The sequence below is a fragment of the Tamandua tetradactyla genome, chromosome 24 (genome assembly GCF_023851605.1).
Source record: "Tamandua tetradactyla isolate mTamTet1 chromosome 24, mTamTet1.pri, whole genome shotgun sequence".
Classification (NCBI taxonomy): domain Eukaryota; kingdom Metazoa; phylum Chordata; class Mammalia; order Pilosa; family Myrmecophagidae; genus Tamandua; species Tamandua tetradactyla.
This window is the reverse complement of record NC_135350.1, coordinates 1,802,742-1,826,254: the sequence shown is the minus strand read 5'-3', so window position 1 is coordinate 1,826,254 and position 23,513 is coordinate 1,802,742. Positions and strand designations below refer to the sequence as shown.

Genomic DNA, 23,513 nt, shown 5'->3' with positions numbered 1-23,513 from the left:
ATACAGATAATTTAATGTGATGACTGAAGACAGGGTTCAGGGAACAAAGAAGAGATGGTGAGACACTAGAGATTAAAAGCAAGAAGTCAATATTACCCTTAAACCTGGAATTGCAAAGGGACTGTATGTGTTAAAACTTATTGCAATGGCAGATGTCATTTTCTGATTGGGTTCAAACTTCATAATTAATGTGAAATAATTATTTTTAATGAATCATAAATTCTAACATCAAATGTCTTCTTTCCCCATCCTCTCTATTTTCTTTCTTATATTCTATTTCCTTTCCCATTTATTTGCTTTCCTTTTTTGTTGTTTACTTAAAATGGTATGGATTGAATGTTGAAGTTATGGTGATAATATATACTGTGTGTGTGAGAGAGAGAGAGAGATTGAGATTGAGAGAGGCAAAAGGAAAATATTGGAGGTCATCTTATAGATTAACAGGTAAATTAAAATCAGGGGTGGGGGGGTGCAACAGTAGTTCAGTGGTAGAATTCTTGCCTGCCATACGGGAGAACCCAGTTCGATCCCCGGCCACGCACTTTCCAAAGACAAACAAACAAAAAATTCAACAAATGGTGTGGATGTAACAGGATACTTGCACGGAAAAAGAATGAAATGTGACTACAGTATACAAAAAAAATTTTTTTTAATATCAGGGGTGATTTTATAGTATTCAGATCTATTTACCTCTGTGAAATAAAAGTTTCTCACATATGTTGGCACGATTTTTACAAGTTAAATGATTCTAACGACTGACTCCTTTTTCACTCCACTCAGATTCGAAGTCAGAGCAAAGCCTCTGGGTCTGGGCTCCGTGAGGGGGACGAAGTGGTTTCTATCAATGGCAACCTTTGTGCAGGCCTCACCTACCCAGAAGTCATTAAGCTCATGGAAAGCATAACAGACTCACTCCAAATGCTCATCAAAAGGTACAAAAGAGTTTCCAGAAATGCATTTTATATCGAAGTTTGATGAGAGCCATTGTAGGTTCTCCTGCACACATGATTTGTCACTTATGGGGAGATTGGGAGTTCTTTGGAGAATGTCAGGAGAGCTAAACATGGACAGTGTACCGTGTTTGAAAAATGGCTGTCTGATCAAGTGAACTTTCTGGTTAATTGACAGTTAGTGTGAGGTCTTTGTGTTTAGCACATCGTTGAAAATGCTGGTAAGGTATACCAGACTCCTTTCTTAGAAAACTTGATATGTTGACCATTTAATACTTCTCATAGATAAAGATTTTGTCGTGGATCGGGATCACTTCCATATTCATAGATGAGTTTAAAATGCATAACTGTTAAACCACTATACCGTACAATAATTTTTCATAGAGAGGATGCCTCAGAAAAGAGAAAGAACAAAAATAAATTTAAAGCAGCCAAATTCTTGCTTGCCAGGACCTTCAGTAAAACCCAATATTTGGGGTTGGGCAGAAGCAGGTTCTTAGAATAAAGTTTTTGGATTATCAAGGCAAGTCATCTATCAATTCCATCTCCCAAATACAACCCACCCAAACTAATTGCTTAAAAATACAGAAGTAAACTTTAAACATAAAAATAAAAGAAAACAACAACGAGGGCAGGAACAACAAAACACCATAGCATCCACGTGTTTACAGAACGCAAATCACAGAGCAGTCTGCATTGACTTCATGACTGCAGCCTTTCCATTGCATCATAACAAATCTGGAAAAGATAGTTCTGCCTTCCTGGCAAACAGCCTGTGGAAGATGTCACAGGACATCTCGTGCAGAATCCTTACACTGCCTTCATGTGACAGAGGTCTGCCTCAACGTTGCAGAAACCCTATAAGCAGCATCACTCTCAGATAACCTTTCAGTTTGATCCTACTTCTGTATAAACATGAACTCATTATGGCCCAAATCTTATGAAAATAAAGGAAATCTAGCAATATTCTTAGAATATTTCGCCTAAATATATACCCATCGAGTCCAGTGTTTAAGGCCTTAGTATCATTTTTATTTATAAAGCTGCTATTCACTTTTAAAAGGGACACCATAGTTGTTTGCAAGTATAGTCAGCATTCGCCTTTATTAGGTATAACTCTGTGATATTTGAAGCCTTCCACTTTTGTAAAAGTTTAATTATATCCAAAATGTGGGAAGGACTCTTTTCTAATTTATTTCCTTCTACTGATTTAATAGGGCCAATATTTTACAGCATATCTGTCATCTGGGATATCCCCTCCTAATTCTTGTTTTGATTATAGTGGTAATCATGGGGAAAATCCTTGGTGGTTTAAATCAGTATTAGGTATGTATTCACTTTCAGAAATAAATGAACTAGCTGTCTACTATTTTAGATCACTGGAATCAAGGTTATTATGTTCTTTTAAGTATGTAATTTTGACTTTTTTTGCAAAATAAATAATTAGTTGGTGGGATGCAAAATGGAATTCCAAATTAAAATCAGCCCCAAAGCCGTAATTACAATTATCATCAGCATCATCCATTCTGGATATCTGGACAATGTATCCTGTAATTAGATATTTCTCTCACTTAAATAACTGTCTTCTATCACTAGAGGACAAGCATCTTACTTTTCCTGGACTATTGCCCAGAGATAGCTGGGTCAGACTATTTTAAAAGACTTTTTTAACCCATTAAGTCTCTATTATTTTAAATTTTATTAGAATTATAAATATAAAAAATAAAAGATTATGTTATGGCATATAAATCGTGGAATTAAGTACTCTATGTAAAATGAAAGGAAATGTGTGTTTTAAGGTGTGAAGTTTTAACCTCTCTCTCTCTCTAGCGTTTTTATGATTTTTATTCCGGTATATACATTCTACCTCAGTTACATTTGCCTGTACTCCAGTCAATAAAACTGAAATGAATTAAACTGCTTCTTTCTCAGCTTCATAACTGATTGCTAACATAATTCAAAGTGATTTAATCTATTTCCAGTCCAAAGATTTCCTAAATTAAAACTCTTTGATCTTTTGGTACCCTCAAATTCAACTTAATAGAGTTTGCTCGTCATTTCCTATATAAGAAAGATCTAATTTGCTGACACCGCCTATGCTTTATGGCATAGCTCCGATGTTTTTAGAATACTATAATTACCAGGAAGCTTTACAGATTACTTGCATAGAGAAAGCTGGATTTTGTTTGTTAGGGTTTTTTTGTTTTGTTTTGTTTAGCCAAATACAGTCAAAAGCAAAGTTAGGAGTAAATATTTTGAAAATTGGTCTGAAATTCTAACACCTAAATTCCAAGGTAAATCCCTCTGAGAAGAACAAGTAGGGGGCTGGCTCCCTGTAACTGACGATTCCTGCATTGGTCAGGGTGCATTTTAAAGAAGAAGTAAAGAGGCAGAGGGAGTCACTGCTGTTCCTTAAAGAAACTTAAACTAATGTGAGAGATGCAGGCATTTCCCACAGCTGTCCTGTGAATGACACTTCCTTCCAAAAAGCATTTAGAGTTTAAATTAGAGTTTTGGAAAGTTGTTTACTCCCTAAATTGACATTTCCTCTTCTCCCAAAGCCAAGTTTGCAAAACCAAACTGAGAAGGGTTAAGGTCAAAATCAAAGGACTCTGGTGAACAGCCCTGGCCTCCTCAGCGTAGGGGAGACTTCGGATATCCTATGAGGAAAATGTTCCAAGAGAGGTTCAAATAAGAGATAGGGAGACATCTCAGATTATAAATACTCCGTGACTTAATGAATCATTGCATCATGGAAAGGATTTCTCTTTACACAAGAGTACTCGGCTGGGGTCCACTTATTACAAAACACATACTCACTGGAGCTTCAAAAACAGCTTCTATTTCATTCCTTTCAAGAAAGTACAGCCTCTGAAAGGATAACTTGAATTATCTGTAAACTAAGATTGCTATGAAGATGCTGAATATGATTAGATGACTTCACAATGTTCCGGCCAAAACTGAAAAAGTCCGTGTGTAAGACATCGACAGTAATGCTTTGCTACATGATAGCAAATGTGGGGTTTTTTAAAAAAAAAAAATCCAAATAATTTACAGATAAAAGATATCATGGAGCCGTAACCCATGCTTTTTGGGAGTAAAAACTGAATTTAGGATGGATGTAGGTTTCATAGTCGCCTGTAAACATTTTATGGTGCTTTAAGGAAAAGTGTATTTGGGAGACCTTTAAATGATAAGAAGAACGTGTTGCCAGTGTCTGCTTTCAAATATGTTGTAGTTGATATTTTGGAGGAAATATTTCGACTGTGTCATGCATTAGACATCATAAAAGTGTCAGAAATTCTTTGGCAGGTGTAAAACCCTCTGATTTAACTGTCTGGGGTTATTTTTCTGTGTGCAGACCATCCAGTGGAATAAATGAGACTTTGATCACTGGAACGGAACATAAAAACCATGAGCATCTCCCGCACGAGGGGTCCGTGGAAAGCACCACCCTGCAGATTCGGCCAGCTGCAAAGACACAGTGCAGAGAGCTCTACATCGCTTCACTCAGGAGCGGAGCTCCCCGCCCCGAGGACCAGGGAAGCGGTCCCGACTGTTCGGGGGCTAGAAAAGAAGAAGGAGAGACAGGCCTGAGTTATCAAATGGCTCCCCAAGTGCCGGCCTCCCGCAGCATATGCTTCACAGACCAGGGCCTCGTAAAGGAGGAGGCAGAGGCGGGGCGGCCAGGCACCGTGGTTGAGCTGCAACTTTCCCTTCCTCGGGAGAGACCCGAGGACACGAGTGTCCCTGTCCTGGCTCTCTTCGGAGCTGAAAGATCTAAGTCTCTTGTGCCAGGCTCTAACTTACAACACGACGGGACTGTCCACATCAATTCAGTCCCCGCTGATGAGCAAAGGGAACCTTCCCGGAGATCCAGCAAGATCATCCGGCTCTCCAGCAGCAGGGAGCTGAGAGGGAGCCAGGGAAAGGCAGCAGGAGACGTGGGACTGCCCCGAGTGGAAGTGATCCTGGACTGCTCTGACAGGCAGAAGACGGCAGGGTGCAGGCTGCAGGCTGGAAAGGGGTGTGCGGATTCTCCCGCGGAAGGAGGGCAGTCAGAGGCACCTCCTTCTCTGGTATCCTTTGCAGTCTCATCAGAAGGCACAGGGCAGGGAGAAGAGTCGCACTCGGAAAGGGATCAGAGCAGACCTACCAAGCACCGAGCGAGGCACGCGAGTAAGTCCTGCCCTGGGTCAGGGGTTGGGTTGTCAGAAGGGGCTTCGTAGTTTAGGACAATTTTGCTGCTGCTTTGCCTGCATGGATTTTATTTTTCTTTTTAAGATATTTCTTATATTTCTTATTGCCTTTTTTAAAAAATCCATTTTAATGACATGACAAAACGACAAACTTGAAATAGTGGGGGGATACTAATTTTTAAGTTGGAGGCAGTATATTCTGAACTTTCTTATAGATTCAAATGTTTTCGATGCACCTCTTTTCTACTCCCAAAGGTGTAGGAGCTGGTAAAGAAAATGACTTGTCAGTATCATTTTTTATTTGTTTTTAGAATCTTACTATATTTCACTTTACAACACAAGAGATTTTTTTTTTTTTGAAGTCATGTGGACTCTGACTTTAAATGTCAAAAACGATTGAGTCTGCTACCAAGAGGTGTCTATAAACTCCAGGCTCCACCACTGATATTAAAAGCAGATCCTAGTTTTGAAAGAAAAAAAGAATCATTGTGCTGCTTGATGATGCTTGCAGAAGCGAGTTTGACAGACAAGGGCATGTGCAATATTGAGCAGTTACGTGATCCTCCTGTTCTGTAAGTCCCCACTGGACTGAAAAGCGTTTCATCTACCTTCTAGACACAGAAGTCAGGCTCCAGATCCATGTGGAGGCACATTTAAATGCCCCACACATAAAATATATTTACATTGCGCTTTTTGTGGCATTTCTTGTCTTGCCCAAGGGAATAAGGACAGAAAGGAGAATAAGAATAAGGATTGCCATTAAGTTTTATGATTTTCTGCTTGTTTGTTTTCTTTCATGTTTATTTATTTTTTCCAAATGTAGGAATTTCATTTGAGGATGTAAAGGCTGACCAGCAAAGGTACTTGAATATATGAACGATACACACCAGCAAGGAACTAGGGCTATTCAAAGTAGTGTAATATTTCCTCTAATCTATTGTTATTCCTTTCAAAGCATATTTTTAGCATAACCATTTGTAGCTTTATTGGCAAGTGCTGTTAGCCATTCCTTATACTTTAAGCATCTGTATGCCATCTTCACATTTATAGCATATTAAACAAGAGTATTAAGACAGCATTCACATACTTTACATGTTGGCAGTGAAGTTAGCAACAACTGTGCAACTGTGACTGTCAATTTTATAATAAGTTGTATAACACCAGTCAAAAAGGAATTGCTTTGGTAATGACTGCACTTTTCAGTTTATTGTCTATACAGCATTTGATCATCAGTGAATGTCTGCAACTCTTTTATAGAAATTCTTTCTCTGGTTATATTTTCTTTTGAAAGTTAACCATTAAGTCTGACTTTTTTTTTTAACCTGTGACAAAAAGAGCTCATTTTCAATCTTACAATGTTCAAAACTTTTTTTCTGAACTGCTCTTTAGCTATTTTGAGAAATTCAAAATTGTTTGCAGATCATGTTCATTTGAATTATCATGAAAACATGATCATAATTAATTGATGCTATGAATTCATTTGCCACCAATTCATTTTTTATAACAATAATTATAAAGTAAAATTGTAAACATTAATGTGATATTTTTAAAACTGTTGAATTCTAGTTTTAGATGATTTAATTTCTGCATCAGTATTTACAGTTAGTTAAAAGGGTCATTGTTCAAATATTTTTAAAATTTGACCAAGAATTATGCTTATGCTTGCTGCATTCAAGTTTGTATTATATTTCCCAAATGGGAATATATTTACAAACAAATTTCTCTAGACACCTTTGTAGCTAAAATTTCTTATAAATTTCACAATAATCTAGTATTCTGAACTATTAATAATTATAGATTTGGTATCCTAAAATATTAATTCAGTGTTTGAACTTATATTAATTCAGTAGCTGTGAATGCACCTAAATATCTAAATTCATTACATTGACACAATTAAGTAAATAAAAATTTTCCTGAAACCCCTCCCTTTTTACGATGTTTGAAAACAGATTTATATTTACATTTTATTTTTTCAATATAGAAATACAAGGTATGGCTTCACTTATTTTTCTGAGAATATTATGCCCTTGAATTATTTCCTTTTTAATTTTAATTACATCCTATTAACTGACATTTTCTAGCCAATTTTTATCATTAAACTGTAACGATGCCATAGGGAAACAAACAGACAAAGCATATATTCTAATATGTGCATATAAAAAGTGTTTACATGAATAAATGAAACAGGGCGTTACATGTTCTTATATGTGTTATTGCGTAATATTATAGCAGTATACATTTTAAAAAGAAATAAAAAAGAGAAGTGTGTTGGGTCCTTTCAGAATTCAATATCCAAATGTCAGAACATTTTTTGTTTTTTTTTTTTAACATGGGCAGGCACCAGGAATCGAACCCAGGTCCTCTGGCATGGCAGGCGAGCATTCTTGCCTGCTGAGCCACCATGGCCCGCCCAGAACGTTTTTAACATATTCATTTTTCCCCAAGATAGAGGGAAAGAGTCATAGCAGAGAAGAAGAATACTTAATTAGGAAGTTCTGGTTTGTTGCAGAGTCTGCCTTGAACTCATCCACTCAATCTCTATTTTTCACCTTCTCTAGGGCTCAGGAGAAGTGAAAGCCTGTCAGAAAAGCAGGTGAAAGAGGCAAAATCTAAATGCAAAAGCATTGCCCTCCTTCTAACAGAAGCTCCCAACCCCAACTCCAAGGGGGTGTTGATGTTTAAGAAGAGACGTCGGAGGGCCAGAAAATACACCTTGGTCAGCTACGGTACTGGAGAGCTTGAGCGAGAGGCAGAGGGCGAGGAAGAGGGCGACGGAGAGGACACATGTGAAGTAGCGTTTCTGGGCACGAGTGAGTCAGAGGTGGATGAAGAGTTACTGTCTGACATTGACGACAGCGCACGAGTTGTGAACTTTGACTGGGATTCTGGACTCGTGGACATTGAAAAGAAACTGAGCAGGGACGACAAGATGGAGCTGTTGCCGGACACCACAGGCAAGGGGGCCCTTATGTTTGCCAAGAGGAGGGAGAGGATGGATCAGATCAGCGCCCAAAAAGAGGAGGAGAGAGGGGGTGGGATGCCAGGCCCAGAACCAGATGCCGTGCAGACAGCTGGCCTGAGGACCGTGACTTCTTACCAAAGGAAAGAAGAAGAGTCGGTGAGAGTGCAGGGCTCTGTGAACAGAAGCTACGTAGAGGTGAGTCACAGGGTTGCCCACGCGCTGCAACAGAACGGCTTCAGTGGGGTGCCTGAGACAGCAGAGGCCCAAAGGATGATCCCTGTGAACAGAACGGCAAAACCCTTCCCGGGGGCCGTGCACCAGCCGGCAGACCCCTTCTCCCCAACCCGAAATGTGACAAGTCCCATCGCTGACTTCCCCGCACCTCCACCTTACTCTGCGGTCACCCCTCCTCCTCCTGATGCTTTCTCCAGAGGGGTGTCCAGCCCAACAGCTGGCCCAGCACAGCCCCCCCCGTGGCCCCAGCCTGCCCCGTGGGCCCAGCCAGCCTTCTGTGATTCTTCCGAGCGAATAGCGTCCCGCGATGAGAGGATCGCGGTGCCGGCGAAAAGAACAGGCATCTTGCAGGAGGCCAAGAGAAGAAGCACGACAAAACCCATGTTCACCTTTAAAGAGCCCAAAGTAAGCCCCAACCCTGAACTCTTGTCACTTCTTCAAACTTCAGAAGGCAAACGGGGCACTGGAGCTGGAGGTGATTCTGGACCCGAAGAAGACTACCTCAGCTTAGGCGCAGAGGCTTGTAATTTCATGCAAAGCCCCTCTGCTAAGCAAAAGACCCCACCTCCTGTTGCTCCAAAACCTGGAGTCAAGTCCTCAGCCTCCCAACCGGTAACTCCCGTTTCTCCAGTCTGGTCTCCAGGAGGGGCTCCAACCCAACCTCCTGCTTTCCCCACGTCACACCTGTCCCAGGGCACCGTGGTCTCATCGATCAAAATAGCTCAGCCTTCTTCGCCTGCTGCCCGGCCTACGAGTGCACTGCATCTGGCCGGTCCCTTCAAAGGACCACAAGCGGCAGTTGCCAGTCAGAATTACACAGCCAAGCCGGTAGCTCCCACACCAACAGTCAATGCTGCTCATTCCGGTGCAGGGGCACCATCCAGTGAGCTTCCGGGAATGAGTGGGAAAGGAGCCCAGCTCTTTGCTAAAAGGCAGTCCAGAATGGAGAAGTACGTGGTGGATTCAGACACGGTGCAGGCCCACGCCGCTCGGGCTCAGTCTCCGTCTCCATCCCTGCCGGCCAGTTGGAAGTTCTCCTCCAACATCCGAGCCCCTCCGCCCGTGGCCTACAATCCCATCCACTCTCCCTCCTACCCACTGGCCGCTGTCAAGTCTCAGCCGTCGGGTCCACAGGCCTCCAAACCAAGCAAGAAAAAGGGCAAGAAACCCCTCAATGCTTTGGATGTCATGAAGCACCAACCATATCAGCTCAATGCATCCCTGTTCACTTTCCAACCTCCTGAAGCAAAGAATGTCCTCCCCCAAAAGTCATCAGTGAAGATCAGTTCGGTACCGGCCTTGAAGCAAACCCTTCCTCCCCGGCCGGTGAATGCTGGCTCGCCCACTAGCATGCAGGCTTCGTCCGTCTACTCGGTACCAGCCTATACCTCTCAGCCTTCCTTCTTTGCAGAGGCCACCTTGCCAGTGAGTGCATCCCCCATGCCTGCGGGCACTCCCACCTCTCCAAAGCAAGAATCAGTCTCATCGTCGTATTTTGTGGCACCAAGGCCGAAGTTCTCAGCCAAGAAGAGCGGTATCACAGTTCAGGTGTGGAAACCGTCTGTTGTAGAAGAGTGATCTTGTAGCTCAAGCTGAGTGTCCACTTGCCTTGAAATGCATTGTTTGCAGTGTTACTTGACTCCCCAGGAATGCCTAGCAAGTCCTCAACTTACTTAATTTCAGATTTGCCACCTCCCGATCTGGGTCCAAGGAACAGAATATTTTCAATGAGTCAAAAGCGAACTCAGATAGATTGGAAATACACTTATCTTCTTTGCACACTTAAAAAATTCAGGAGCACCCCACGATAGATATATGCCATTATATTAAGTAAGCAGGATTCTTAGGATTTATGCTTTAGCTATAAGAATGACAACGATCAGTGCTCTCAAATATTAGGACACAGCTTTTTTATCACATAACAGCTGTGCTCCTATAGTGGAAAGGTTCAAATGTAGTGAAAATATAACATGAGCTGACTGAGATTTCTTTTTTAAGTAGTGCTTTGTCTCTATTACTAGTGTTGAGGAAAGATGTGATTTACTGAGTACAGGGATCAGCTGTGGTCTGTTCCTCTCAGCTCCCTGTTTGAAGGTACCCTCAGAAGTGTTAGAACGCACACAGGTCAGCATATTAACAATTCCTGAGCACCTATTATTTGTTAGGCTTGTTGCCGGGTGTTTTTTACATATATCAGCTCATTTCAGAGATGGAAAGAAGGACAGTTCTCCTTAGAGAGTGAGTCCCATCCTCCTTCCCCACTTGCTAAGGAACTGAGTCCTTCTCCAATTGCCCATGAAAGCGTGAATTTGTCTTCCTCAGCTGAGGCAAGCAGTAGAGTACAATACGGACGCAATGTGCCAAAAGGCGAACAGGATGCAGATAAAGGTACACCTGGCATTGCTTTACCTTGGGAAGCCACATGATTGGGGCCTAAGGGTCACTCACTGCAGGGGCTGGTGGTGAAGCAAGAGGAACCCCACGTGCATGCAGGCTGTGGGGGTGGGGAGGACACAGCGATAGCATCGTTTCTGGGTGACTGCAACAGATTTTTCCTGTGTTTGTTTTGTTCTTTGATGACTGCTTCTCCCACTGTGCCTTTCCATTCTATTCTCACCCCTTCATTTTGTTATTTATATTCGATGGACCAGGAGGATTCAGGCAAGGTTACCTTGTTCATTTGGATGGGTCATACACCACGCCATCATCCAGCTGGCTGTGAAGTTAGTAACGTTACTGACAGTAAACCTGAAGACCTTTCCCATATCTATTTTAAGTCTGAGTCTGACCAGCCATGGAAAATATTCAACATGAATTAATGTAGAGAACTACAAAGAATTTATGACAGCTCCAAGGAAAACCATCTACTCTATATGGGAAATATATTTAGAGACCTAACATAAAAACTTGCCTGGTTTGAGGGTACATGGTACCATTTTAATTCTCTGAAAATATCTGTATTCCTGTTCTTTTTCTGCTGTCACTGTCAATCTGCGATGTTTTTCACTATCCTATTAAAATTATACTATCTTCTTTATCTGTTTAATATATGTATTTTTAAAAAACTTTCCTGTTCCCATCTAAGTCGTTTCTTTAGTTCTCTTATATGCCTTCCCATAACACCTGAATTTCCCTTCTGTGAGCGTATCTCATTTCTCCAACCATTGTAAAGATGCAAGCTGCAAAATATTCTAAAACACATACCATACCAGCAGGACAGTTCAGTCAGCTGTAGGACAATGGGGCTGATGCTTCTGCTTTTTCTCTGTAGAATCTTCCATTGCTTTAGGTAGCAGTTTACCGAGGGGTTATGACCACAGGATGTAGCTTCGTCTCTTATTTGCCTTTTTGGGAAATCAGTTAGAAAGATTAATACAGGGAAAATTAAAAAGCAGTCTAACCTTTATATAACTGTTTTGTGTGTATTGCTTTTTCCCTGCAAAGGAAATCCATTAAAAGCTGTGCACTTGGCATTGTTTTTTAATAAAACAACCAAAAAAAAAGTCCTCTTAAGGTGAAACAGGGAAGGAAATTATTTTTATAACTTTGCATTCCTAACATGGTTTTGAAAGAACGGCATGAATTAGGGGAAAGATGATGGAACACATCGTCTATTTGAGAGCATCGGTTCAAGTGCAGACTAAGATGGTAATGACCCAGAAGTATTCCCAGTTGTCCAGTGGTTTGTGGTATGTAGGAATGAGAAGTGTTTTCTGTCCATTTCCGGTGGGACAGATGGTGATCTTAGCAGAGCCACTATCTGGGGTTGGTGACTAAAGGCACAATTAATAGGACTGTATCTTCCAGTCATCCTGGACTGTTTGGGGTTCCCCAAAAGTTTCTAAGAGGCATGCCAGGCATGTGGGCCAAGCCTGTACAAGTTAGACTGGGAGCCGGCAGTGTAGGTCTCAGCTTGGATCATATTATCCCACTTTACAGAAGAGGGGCGGGAATCAGGAAGTGGGAGAGAGAAGGACTGAGCCAGCTCCCTGGAGTAATAGGCAATTCCTTTGCCTCTTCTTCCCTAGGGGAGCCCCCTGGGTATTTGCATGCAGATGAAGCTATGAGTACCACCTTTCAGGTTGGAGCTATGGAAATGACGTCAGCGTAGCTAGTGGGAGGGCTAGAACTCATTGCATCAGTTTCCCTTCCACTTGGCACTTTCCGCAGCTTGGGTGGCCTTGGCTTTTGGCTGCGTGAGGGGTTTGGTGAGGCAGCTTTTGTTTAGTTTTTGGCACCTCACCTCTTTCTTTGTCATTTGTTAGCTTAATTTATAGGTAGAGCACTTAGGAAGTCAAGTTTTCCCTATCCCTATACTAACAATGACCATTCACTGTTTACCTATCTTATGTTAGGTGTCTTATGTACATTATGCCAAACAATCCACCGCACAGTTTGTAGGCACTGAAATATAAACTAAAGTGTAAGCACAGTCACTGACTTACTGCAGGACCTTGAGCAAATCTTTCTCATAGTTTCCCCTTAAAGATGCCTCAAACTTTTCCTCGTGACGGGCATGTTGTGCTTTAATGACTCTGCACAACACTTGAGATTCTGGGAAGAGAGGTGCTATATAAATATAATTACAGCATTTATCATCCCCTCCAGCCTTATGGGTAGATATTTTGGATCACCGAATTGGTAAGATTGGAGATCTGAGTGTCACCACTTTAATCTTAGAACTGTTTTATTTCTAATATTTCAATAATAAATATTCTGTTTGGAGAGAGGGAAAAACATTACTTTCGCATTTGGGCCATTCATTGATAGTACAGGACGTAAATATCCAGCAATATGTTTTATCAAACACATTTTGGTTATTGTTGTAGAGCATGAAAAACTTTATATTTCAAAATATATCTAGTATGACTGTTAATGGCAACATGCATTAAGCTTTTGCATTAATCATTTCACTTAATCTTCATAAGAAGCAGCTCATTTTAATCATAGGAAAATCGATTCAAGTAGCAGGTAGTTCATCATAGTAAGGCAGGGTTATTTAACTATTCCATATAGTCCCGACTTCTTTTCAAGAAGTAGGCACTGTAGGACAGCTAAGTATTATCACACAGCCTAAATTCTAGCCTGACAGCAAAAGTCACATCCAAGGTGTGAAAAACAAGTGGTCTATGTTTAAAGGGGGTGGACTAACATATTTGGGTACAACTCCCTCTTTGCTATTACGAGGTTAAAGAACTTTGAAGAGCATTTTGCTGCTGAAAGGCATGTCAAACACTCAGGCTATGTGGCATTTTGAGGTAAAAAGTCTCTGGAGAGCCCAAGAAGACACATGGTTATTAGTGTCTGGGTTTGGATTTAATCTTTCAAATAAAAGCCCCTTTCTGTGGATAATTGCATCCATCTATAAATGAGAGAACCTGCAGGAACCCACGTTCTAAGGGAGGGTCCCTAAAATCAGTTGCTATTTCATGTGTCACCACCAGCCTGGCAGGAAGGGTGTTTGAAGACAGGGTTATCAATAAGGAATGACTATTTTCTAAAATGCAGAATGCTTCTGAGGGAAGAGATAGGGTGTGTTCATTCTCTCCTATGATCAGGGTTGTTGAGTTTGCTCTAAAAATTTTTATAAATTCCTGAGAAAAAAATATGTAAATTCAAGAACCATCATCATATTCCCAGAAACACTGGCCCTCATTTGGTCTCATGTCCCCATATCACTGGGCTCTGGGGGACCCAAAGACTCATGTAACCCTACAGTGTTGCTGACTTAGCCAACAAGTATTCTGGGAAAAAGTGGAATTGAATTCTTCTCTGGATTTCCCACCAGGGTCGGCCTAATGCTGTACAGAAGGCTAATAAATTCCCATCGGACTCATAGGCCAGGCAAACTGCTAAAAGATGCTAGACTCTTTCTTCCTCTACGGCTGTAAACAAAAAGTTCAAAATTTACAGACCATCTTACGGGGTACTGATCCAATAAAAAATAGTCCCCTGAGGGAGCCACCAAGTCAGAACTGTCCTTCCCTTGATAGAATCAGGTGTGACCTGTTAAAAAAATTTTTTTTAATGATCTGTTTCTATGGTGTATGTCTTTGTATGCTAAATTATCACTTGGCATTTGTAAATCACAAAACTTACCCTTCAGAGGCAAAGGAAGTGAAATTTAAGTTAAATACATCAAATCCTGTCAGACATTCTCTGATACCTGATTTTATTAAAAGTTTGCCAGCTAATAAAGTACACCTTAAGTTTAAGGGGAGAAAGTCAGGCTTCTACAGAGTCCTATGGTTTTAAATAAGTTTGTTATTGATAAATATAGTTTTAAAATTTTTCATTGTTTGGTTCTAAATGTAAAGCTCTTGATGTTTCCTTCTGTTGACCTCACTCTCGACAGGTTTATCTAAACTGTGTGTGCTTTATGACTGGGGAAGCGTGAGTTTGGGGACCCTAATTAAAATATTACAGAGGACCGACTTTCCAGCCCACTCCCTTCTGCTATCTGGTAATAGTGATAACAGTGTTCATAATAATTATAGCATTCAGATGTGCCGTGGAGGAATCCTGCTTTCACAGCTCCAGCTTCTGGAGCTCCTTGATAATGTTAATGGGATGGAAAAAATAAAAGGATTGCAATCGGCCCTGACTGGGGAGGAAGCATACCTTCTAGGGACAAACTGAGAAACAGCTTCTTCTTGGAAGTAAATAACTTAAAGCAGAGTGTTTTGTCTGATTTTGTTTTGCTTTTTTTTTTTTTTTACCCTCAGGAGCCACTTACTGCGTCAGGGAATGTTTGATAGACTTTTATTTGGAGGAATAATCTGTTTTCAAGGCTGAGTCAAGCATTACAGTCTGAGCCAGGATAAGGAGTGACAAGGAAACTGTGGCAGCCACTCAAAGGATATGAGGGAAAGGTGGCAGGTGGTGAAGGGGTGTGGGTATCTTAAACGCCAGCTTCATGCCGGAGGTGTGTGAAATGCATACGTCATCATAATAGCGGACACTGAGCATGAACTACGGGCCCTGCACCTGTGCCATTTATCTTTCATAAATTATTTCTTTTAATTAGTAGTGCTTATGAGATAGATCCCATCATTATCCCCACTTCAGAGAGTGCAGACGGGATTCTGAGGTATAAGGAGGCTGAGTGACTTGCCCGACACACAAACCCTGGGTGCAATCTGGAGCCTGCACTCTGAACCAGACCTGCTGTGGTTCCACCCTGTAAGAAAATGTATTCTTATTCCTATTCTCCAGACAAGGCATCCCAACCTCAGAGAGGCTAAACAACTTACCCAAGAATTACTAAGCTTATAAAAGCTTATAAATCTAGTTACACCTAGATATTTGCTTGATACAGTACCACATGGTTTGCCTCAGTTTTCTTTCATTAAGCCAGGATGGTACAGTACCTAATTCATAGTGATTGAATATGTATTGCTTAAGCATTAAAGTAATTCTTCAATACTTATAAAGACTTAATGTTTGTGAAGCACTTAGCACCTAGCACCACAGTAAGCCTTCCATACTTTTCACCTTATTAGTATTTCCATCATCTTAAAACAATAACACTTTGCAAAGAATGAGAAGCTTTTACAATTGACCGAGAAGCCCACACCTTCTCTCCTTGAAATTAGTGACAGGAATGTTCAAAACCTGGTCTCTTTAGATTTTAGACTCTGGGATCCCACTCCCCTGAGACCTGCTTAAAGTGAACTCACCAACGAGACTCCCCAGCGAGACTCCCCAAGAGCTGGTCTGTTCATGCTTATAGATAGCTTTGTTCAGAATGGGTGACATTAGGTGGGACCTCCACTTTCATGAGATTGGTCATAAAAACAGACCCAATGACGGTATGTTGGAAGCAAAAAACGACCTCTGAAAAAGTAACATCATCTATTCTAAAACTTAAAAAGATAAATTTGGAAGTGTTTTTGTGTGAGTTGCCAAAATCCTTTCATTTTTTTATTCCAAGACAAATGGGTAATATTCATGGAATATGGAATGAGGAAGAATGCCATTTCAGAAAATAAAGCAAATCAAAGTCAGCAGAAGAGGAAGTGCTCCGCCTTGACTTCATGCCGTTCTGACTAAATGTAAATTCAGGGAACTTCCTAACTAAGTAGTGAATCCGTACCCACCTTGGCTTGCCGCTGAGCCATTAACAACTTGAAGCATTTCAACAAGAATAATTTTAAACAGAAAATGCTGAGGAACTCACAAGTGCTAAGTGCTTCAAACTATACTCTAAACAGTAAATCACTGGGGTCTTGGAGTTTTTTGGTGACTCTCCTGGGTGAGCTAGATTTATCCTGGATGTACATGAGGCACCAGACCTTCCCTGTTGCAGAGCTCTCAACAGTTATTTCCGTCAAAGAATTCCCCTCCAGGATATTTTATGCCTTAGGTTTTTTCAAATAGCTTTTTGTTTGTTTGTTTTAAACTTTGTTTCATTATTTTGAAAACATCTCTGGGAAGGACTAGTGTTAATGGTTTCTAAGTCGGATTTTGAACATTCCTGTCACTAATTTCAAGGAGAGAAGGTGTGGGCTTCTAGGTCGATTGTAAAAGCTTCTCATTTTTTTTGCAGTGTTACTGTTTTAAGATTATGGAAATACTAATAAGGTGAAAAGTATGGAAGGCTTACTGTGGTGCTAGGTGCAAAGTGTTTAAAAGAATTACTTTAATGCTTAAGCAATACATATTAAATCACTATGAAGTAGGTACCTTTACCATCCTGGTTTAATGAAAGAAAACTGAGGCAAAGGAAAGTTAGGGAATTTGTCAACAGTGTTAGGGCTAAGACTCAAAACCTAATGGTCAAGTTCTAGTCACAAGGCTACACTGCCTCTCTTGATCACAAGAAGACTCAGGTCACAGATAAAAGGGATTTTTCATCAGAGCTGACCAGCTATACATGTCTTAGGAATAATTCCAAAGCTATTTTGAAACTTCCAAATCAAAGTAAGAAATACTGAAAATTCTCAGAGTTTCGTAGCTCCCGGTGATAAACACTTGTCAACAGAGTACAAAATGGAAAAAGCTGTAGTTTTATCTCCACCAGCCTATGTGCTCACAGCTCCGTAAGTGTGTGGGGGGCGGGGGGGGTTCATCATCACTGTTGGCTCTCCTCCACCGTGGACTAGACAGGATGCTTCAACTACCACTTCCAGCCCATCGGCACCGTGCGTCGTTAGAGCTGTACTAACTTACACCATGTAAATTAAGGAAAAAGAGAATGCTGAGGAGAAAGCCCTCAAATTCTGAGAATAATAAGGCAGAAAAATGTGCCCAAGAGTTGTTAAATTAAAAAAAAACAACAAGGTCATGATTTGATTTAGGGAAAGCAATAGGTAACCGCATCTTAACTGAAATTCACATACAATTAGATGAGATAAAGCAGGTCTGTACTGTGCAGTGGTGAAGAGTCTGGGGCCCAAATTGCTGCCTTCTGAATTCCGGCTCCACCTCTTGCTAGTTGGGAGACTTGAGGCAAATTATTCAGCTTCTCTGCCCTCAGCTGTGAATTGGAGACAATAATAGTGCCTGCCTCACGGGTTGTTGAGAAGGTGAAATGAACTGGTGGGGTATTAGGTCTGTACAATCGTGCCTGGCACGTGGAAAGCATTCACACATGTTAATACTATTGTAAAGGGTACTCGATAAGCAGTGGTGACTATCTGAAAAACTTTCAAGGAGGAAAAACAAAAACCACTGCATACAAACAAGTTCTTTTGTGTACTCTGTTAATATGAATCCCAGTTTAAGGGACCTACCACAACTAAAATAGAACAAGGGGAAGCAATGTCTGTGTGACTCTCATTACATGAGGGAATCTGTTTAGGAGTCTTTCATTGAGACTTCTTTATTTTTCCTCTACTTTCTTCTCCTCAATGATGCTTTATATGTCGATCTCCCTTGGTATCCAATCTGTTTGCCCTTTTATTTCCCCCCTACTTTGTCTTCACTTCTTGAACGAGCATTGTTGTAGTGGTCCACAAAAAATGAGACCAGGACTGGGTTTAATGCGAAAACAAAACAGAGTTGAACATCAGCCTTGAGGCGCTAGCAAAGACACTGTGTTCCACCCAAAGTGCCGGAATCAACTAGAACAAGTGGGGGACGTTTAGCAACAGAAAGCGAATTTTTATGGGGAAATGCTTGTAAATGAAATACATTCTCAAACTGGGATAGTTGGTATCCTGGGTAAGATGCTGATAGGATCGTTGAAGCTTAAGTAGGCCTATCACACGGAAAGTGGAACAGTTGGCAGCCCTGTTCCCGAGACTTCCCCAGTTCAGACCTGCTAGGCTTGGGGCTCTGGCGGAACCTGGCTGACCTCTGAGTGGCGCAGCAGACAGCTGCTCGCCTCCCTCCTCCTGACACTGTCCTGGGACAACCTGGCCTTTCGACAGTAATTGATCCTCTTGCCTGAGAAGCATGATCAGTTTCCAAAAACAGAAAGATTGAAACCTCGGCCTTCGCAGAGCAAACAAATCTCAGAAGCTGAGCCACGGCTTCTAGGGAGGGACCTAAAATTCCAGCTGCCTTTCAAGCCCAGGGAATTTTTGTGGGTTTTCTGGTACTTCTAGAATCTTTCCCAGTCAGGAGCAGAAGCCAGGACTGATTTTCAAGAGGAAAAAGTAAAAAACAAGCAAGCTGAAGTTCAGAACATTTCATCTGAAGCTAAAGTAGCTTTTGTTTCAATTTCAATTAAATTTATATTGGACAATTTTCTTTTTATGACACTTTATTTATGCCGTTAAAAAAATAAAGGACCAGGGTTTTATTCTTGCATTGCATGCCTCAATTCCTTTTTTTTTTTTTTAAAGAAATGTTCACAATACCAGCCTCTAAAGCTAAAGTACTAATCACAATAAATTTGTTTGTTTATTTCACTGGTTAATCACATACTCAGAGTCTATTGATGGACTGGCCCACTGGACTCTTTATTTGTGCTTAGCAGATGGTGCCGATTAAAATTCATTTAAGCCCAATATGGGCTAAGTAGATTTTTATTTCTGCATTATGAAATACACACTGAAATGGCACGATTCATTGTGGGTGGGGTTGTTGAAATAAAGAGCAGGGAAAAATATATCACTTAGACCTTTGATTTTAATTTTAATTTTACACTTCATTAAGTAACTTGATTTCCTTTATAAACAGCACTTTAATTTTTAGCAAACTGTTGCCTTCATGGTGTTCTAACAAACACTGCCTTTCTAACTTTTGTTCCTAGGGAAAATTAAGTTTCCCCTGGCCCCACCTCAGAAATTCTTTTAGTAGGTCTGGGTGGGGCCCAGGAATTTGTGTTTGTAATTAGGTGATTCTGATGCTAATGGACTGCGAACCAGACTTTGAAAAACACTTTGCTAAAACAGAAAACACTTAAGTCAACTTTACTCTTTAAAAGCCATAAATAGTTTTCCAGTTTATAGTCAAGGACAGCCAGACTCGTAAACTGCACCTGCTTTCAAATGGTCTCTTTCTTGTCTGAAGTAGGAAGAGGCACTGCAGCCTTGGCCGGGCTGACTTTATTAGAAGCATCCAGAAGATGGCAGTAAACCCTTTTTTTCTACGGAAAGTGCTTCACAGCAGCAGCTACTGGACCCAATGTGAACTTTTTTTGATAAAAATAAAGGGTTCCTTGAGAAGTGATTGTATCTGACCCCCTGCTCCTAATCAAGACTGAGCATAAATATTTCTAGGAACGGAAGGAAACAATTTTATCATCTAAAGAAGAGATTGTATGAAGTTCCTTGCCTGTTTTCTGATCTCTGGGAAAAGGAATTGTATAACTTCCCTTTGCAGTGGGCTCTCTAGGGTGCCTTATCTCCAATCAAGAATGTTCTTTATAATATAAATCTCTCTGGCAGTAATCAAAACATTCTTATTTGGGGATGTAGGCTAAAGGAGAATAGCATGTTGAATGCTAACCGGCAGTCAAAATTAATGAAAACAAATATAATTGTAAAACTTTTTAAACTTAAAAGAAGTTCAGACCGCAAAGGAAAGATCTCAATATTTTTGTTTATCCTTAACTATAATGTGAACAAATAGTATGAAGGATTGACAAAATACACAATCATAGGCTGCTTAAATACTAATACAACATGGAGCAAAGAAACAGAGGCACATTTACTAGCATCTTTGATTACAATTACAAGTACATTGTTTACAAACCTTTGATGCAGAAAAGTTTATTTTTAAGACAAAAAAGGATGACAAGTTGTCTGGGAGTTCTGTAATACAAGATAAACATTTGCATAGCTACCGGGTGGGGGTAGGGTAGAGACTAATAAATAGGAGAGATGTATATTGAAGAACTATGGGGTGGACCAGGAAATAAAAGTTTCTATTGCTCAAAAAGGAAGAAGTAGAACCAATGAATGGAATTTACAAGATAATAAATTTCAGACCAACTTAAGAAAACTTCAAAAACTTGTGGGGAAGAGATGGAGAAGAAGTTGGCATCTATATTGTACACATACAATGTGTCAAAGGATTTATTAAAACATGTAACTCATCTAATCCTCACAACCTTATTTGATGGAAATTAAGTGACGGATGCACCTCTTATTATTATTATTATTATTGATAAGGAAAGTGAAACTCAGATAAGTTGAGCAAATTGCCCAAAGTCACAGCAGCTAATCAAGTGGCAGCTCATCAAGTAGCAGTTCCAGCAGCTGCCCTCTGTTTTCATGTTCTGAGCCTTTTATACTACAATGACTATCAGGTATGTTGTTAGAGGAATTCCTGCACCTCATGGAAGTTTGATTGGCATATGTCTAAAGTTCTTTGTATCTCTAAGATTTTACATTTCTACATATAAATGTCATCTAAAAGACATGGTTTTTCAAAAAGTTTTATAAGTGTTTTGACATAGTCCAATATTTTAAAAACTGGGGTCATTTTGTAACCCAACTTAAGAAAAACTTGGTTTGTTTCTTAACTTTTAAATTTCAGGGTATTTGAAGGGAAAAAAAATCTTAAAATTAAATATATCCTTTTTTTTCCTAATGAGAAAAAACAGAGATTAGGAGGTGAGAATAATTTTTTCTTTCCCTGAAGCCTTGGACTAGAAGGATTTGCTTCCAGAGTCTGTGAAGTGTGATTGTAATTCCTCCTGACTTCTTGAAAGGCATGCAGATACTTTCTTAGAATGAGGAGCATTTTAAAACTCAGAGGGACTGTTGATCTGAGGGAGTCACAAGGCACCCTGGGTAACGTAAAACATGGTTTTACAATTCTTTAATTTCTACTACCTTTTGCTTATTATTTCATGTGAACCACTATATCTCTCTTCTTTACTGTTAAAATGCACATGCTCCATTTTATAAAATTATATCAAATGCATGGTGCATTCATATAGAAAGCTATATTTCACAGAGAAGAGCTATTCGGCGTGTATCTTCGCTTTCACCATTCACCTTGGCTTTCCTGTTTTATTTTCATTCTACTTAGCACTGTGAACCATGGTCAAAGCAAAAATTCTGTTTTGTGAAGTGGTGCATAAATGTCTACTTTTCAGTGTACTGTGAAATGCACGACACTGTCAGACTTCATTTTTGCCCCAAATTGTACTTGTCTAGAACTGACCTGAATTGAGCAACTACTTGTAATGACAAGGTTGTATTTATTCTGGGAATATGTATTTATTACAATTTACCACTGACCAATAGTGGTAAATTGTAAGATTCTTTTCTCCCGCCCCATTTAAATTCTTTAAAGAATTAGCAAGTAGAGAACTCTCCTCCCAGACTTGAATAACCTTTCAGCCAAACCACACATACAAAAGCTCTAGGCCAGGTCACTGCTCATGTATGGTGCCAGTTGGTGGATACCTTGCTGATCTGCCAATTATATTTTTAAAAGAACCTGCCTGCATTGGACTTCATGGTATTGACAGTAGGCAAGATTAGGAACGAGATGGAACTGGGAAAAACAACCATCTTTGGGGGAACTGCACACCACCATTGGAGAGCATCTTACCATGTTTAAGAAACAGTTCAAAACACACATTTGAGGGGGACTTTCTGACTAGTTTTAGTTGGGAATCTTTATAAATAAGTGAATTCTGGACATTTCTTTTTTCATCCTTTCCCCAGCATTTATTTATTTATTTATTTATTTTTAATGAATGGCTGTATAAGAATTTTAGGCACAGATGTTACTGAAAGATCTCTCCTTTCTCTCTGGCTCTCAAATGTGTATTTATGAGGGCCTGGACATTTTGTCTTCTCCCTTAGGCTAAGATGATATGTCCAAAGTGACTTAGAGGGTTGACGTGGTTTTTGTAGCTAATTCACAAGGTTTTTGTTCATTCATCTGTGCATTTGCCTGAATTGGTAATGAAAGGACAAAAACTGTTAGCACTTGGAATGGTTGATCGTGACCCAATATCATATCAAACTGAAGCCAGACTTGGGTGTGCAGAGGAGTCAGGGGGATAATAAGGAAGTGATCCTTTAAATAATGTGTGGCTACATAGCAAGATGTGCTATTGAATTAATAGGCAATGTTGTAATTTTACATAATGATTTTATAGAATAATGATATGTTGCAATTTTGTGAGTACATCAGGAGAGTTACACCAATACAAAACAGCTGTAGTAACAGTCAATGCCAGGGGCAAAAAATAAGTATTTGGCCTCTTATTTTCAAAGTTTGAAACATTGACAAGCATACGAATCCCTCATGAGGCATCCCCTTGAACCATTCTTGATAAAATGCAAACAGATCTGGGATTAGTGTTTTCAAGTGAAGTAAATGATTTTGATTTCGAAGAAATGTACCTGTGAAACTTCTGATAAGAGATGTTTCCAAGTTTCCCATCTGTATTTCAAAAACACAAGATCATGACTTTCATAATATAACCTGGTTTGTTTTTTCCTTATTGATCTTCTATCTGTTCCAGCAAAACAGTCTTTCATTTGAAAATCCTACCTACTTTCTAGTATTCTTGTGTCTCTATAATGAGGTGACATGCATGACATTAATTGTGTAAATCCCCCAAACAAGAAAGATATCATTAAATGCAATTTTACCACTTGGAACAGAGAGATGAGATAGGGGAATTAAGGAAATTTTTTTTTCCTAATCTGTAAGTAAGAAAACAAGTTGTTGGGACGCCCCAGATGAAGAGTTGAATTTATTATTCCCAACTTTAAACATTCTGGGACCATGTTTTTTGATCAGGGAAAC

General features: G+C 40.1%; 1 protein-coding gene across 2 annotated transcripts in view; it reads left to right on the top strand.

Annotated features, from left to right (window-relative positions):
- The window catches only part of SYNPO2 (synaptopodin 2), a 200,522-nt gene that overhangs the window by 163,414 nt on the left and 13,595 nt on the right, over positions 1–23,513 (top strand). For both annotated transcript variants that reach the window (XM_077142440.1, XM_077142439.1), the window contains exons 2-4: positions 781–932; positions 4,312–5,129; positions 7,708–9,893. In XM_077142440.1, the coding sequence (XP_076998555.1) occupies positions 781–932; positions 4,312–5,129; positions 7,708–9,893 (3,156 nt within the window). The remainder of the gene's footprint in view (positions 1–780; positions 933–4,311; positions 5,130–7,707; positions 9,894–23,513) is intronic.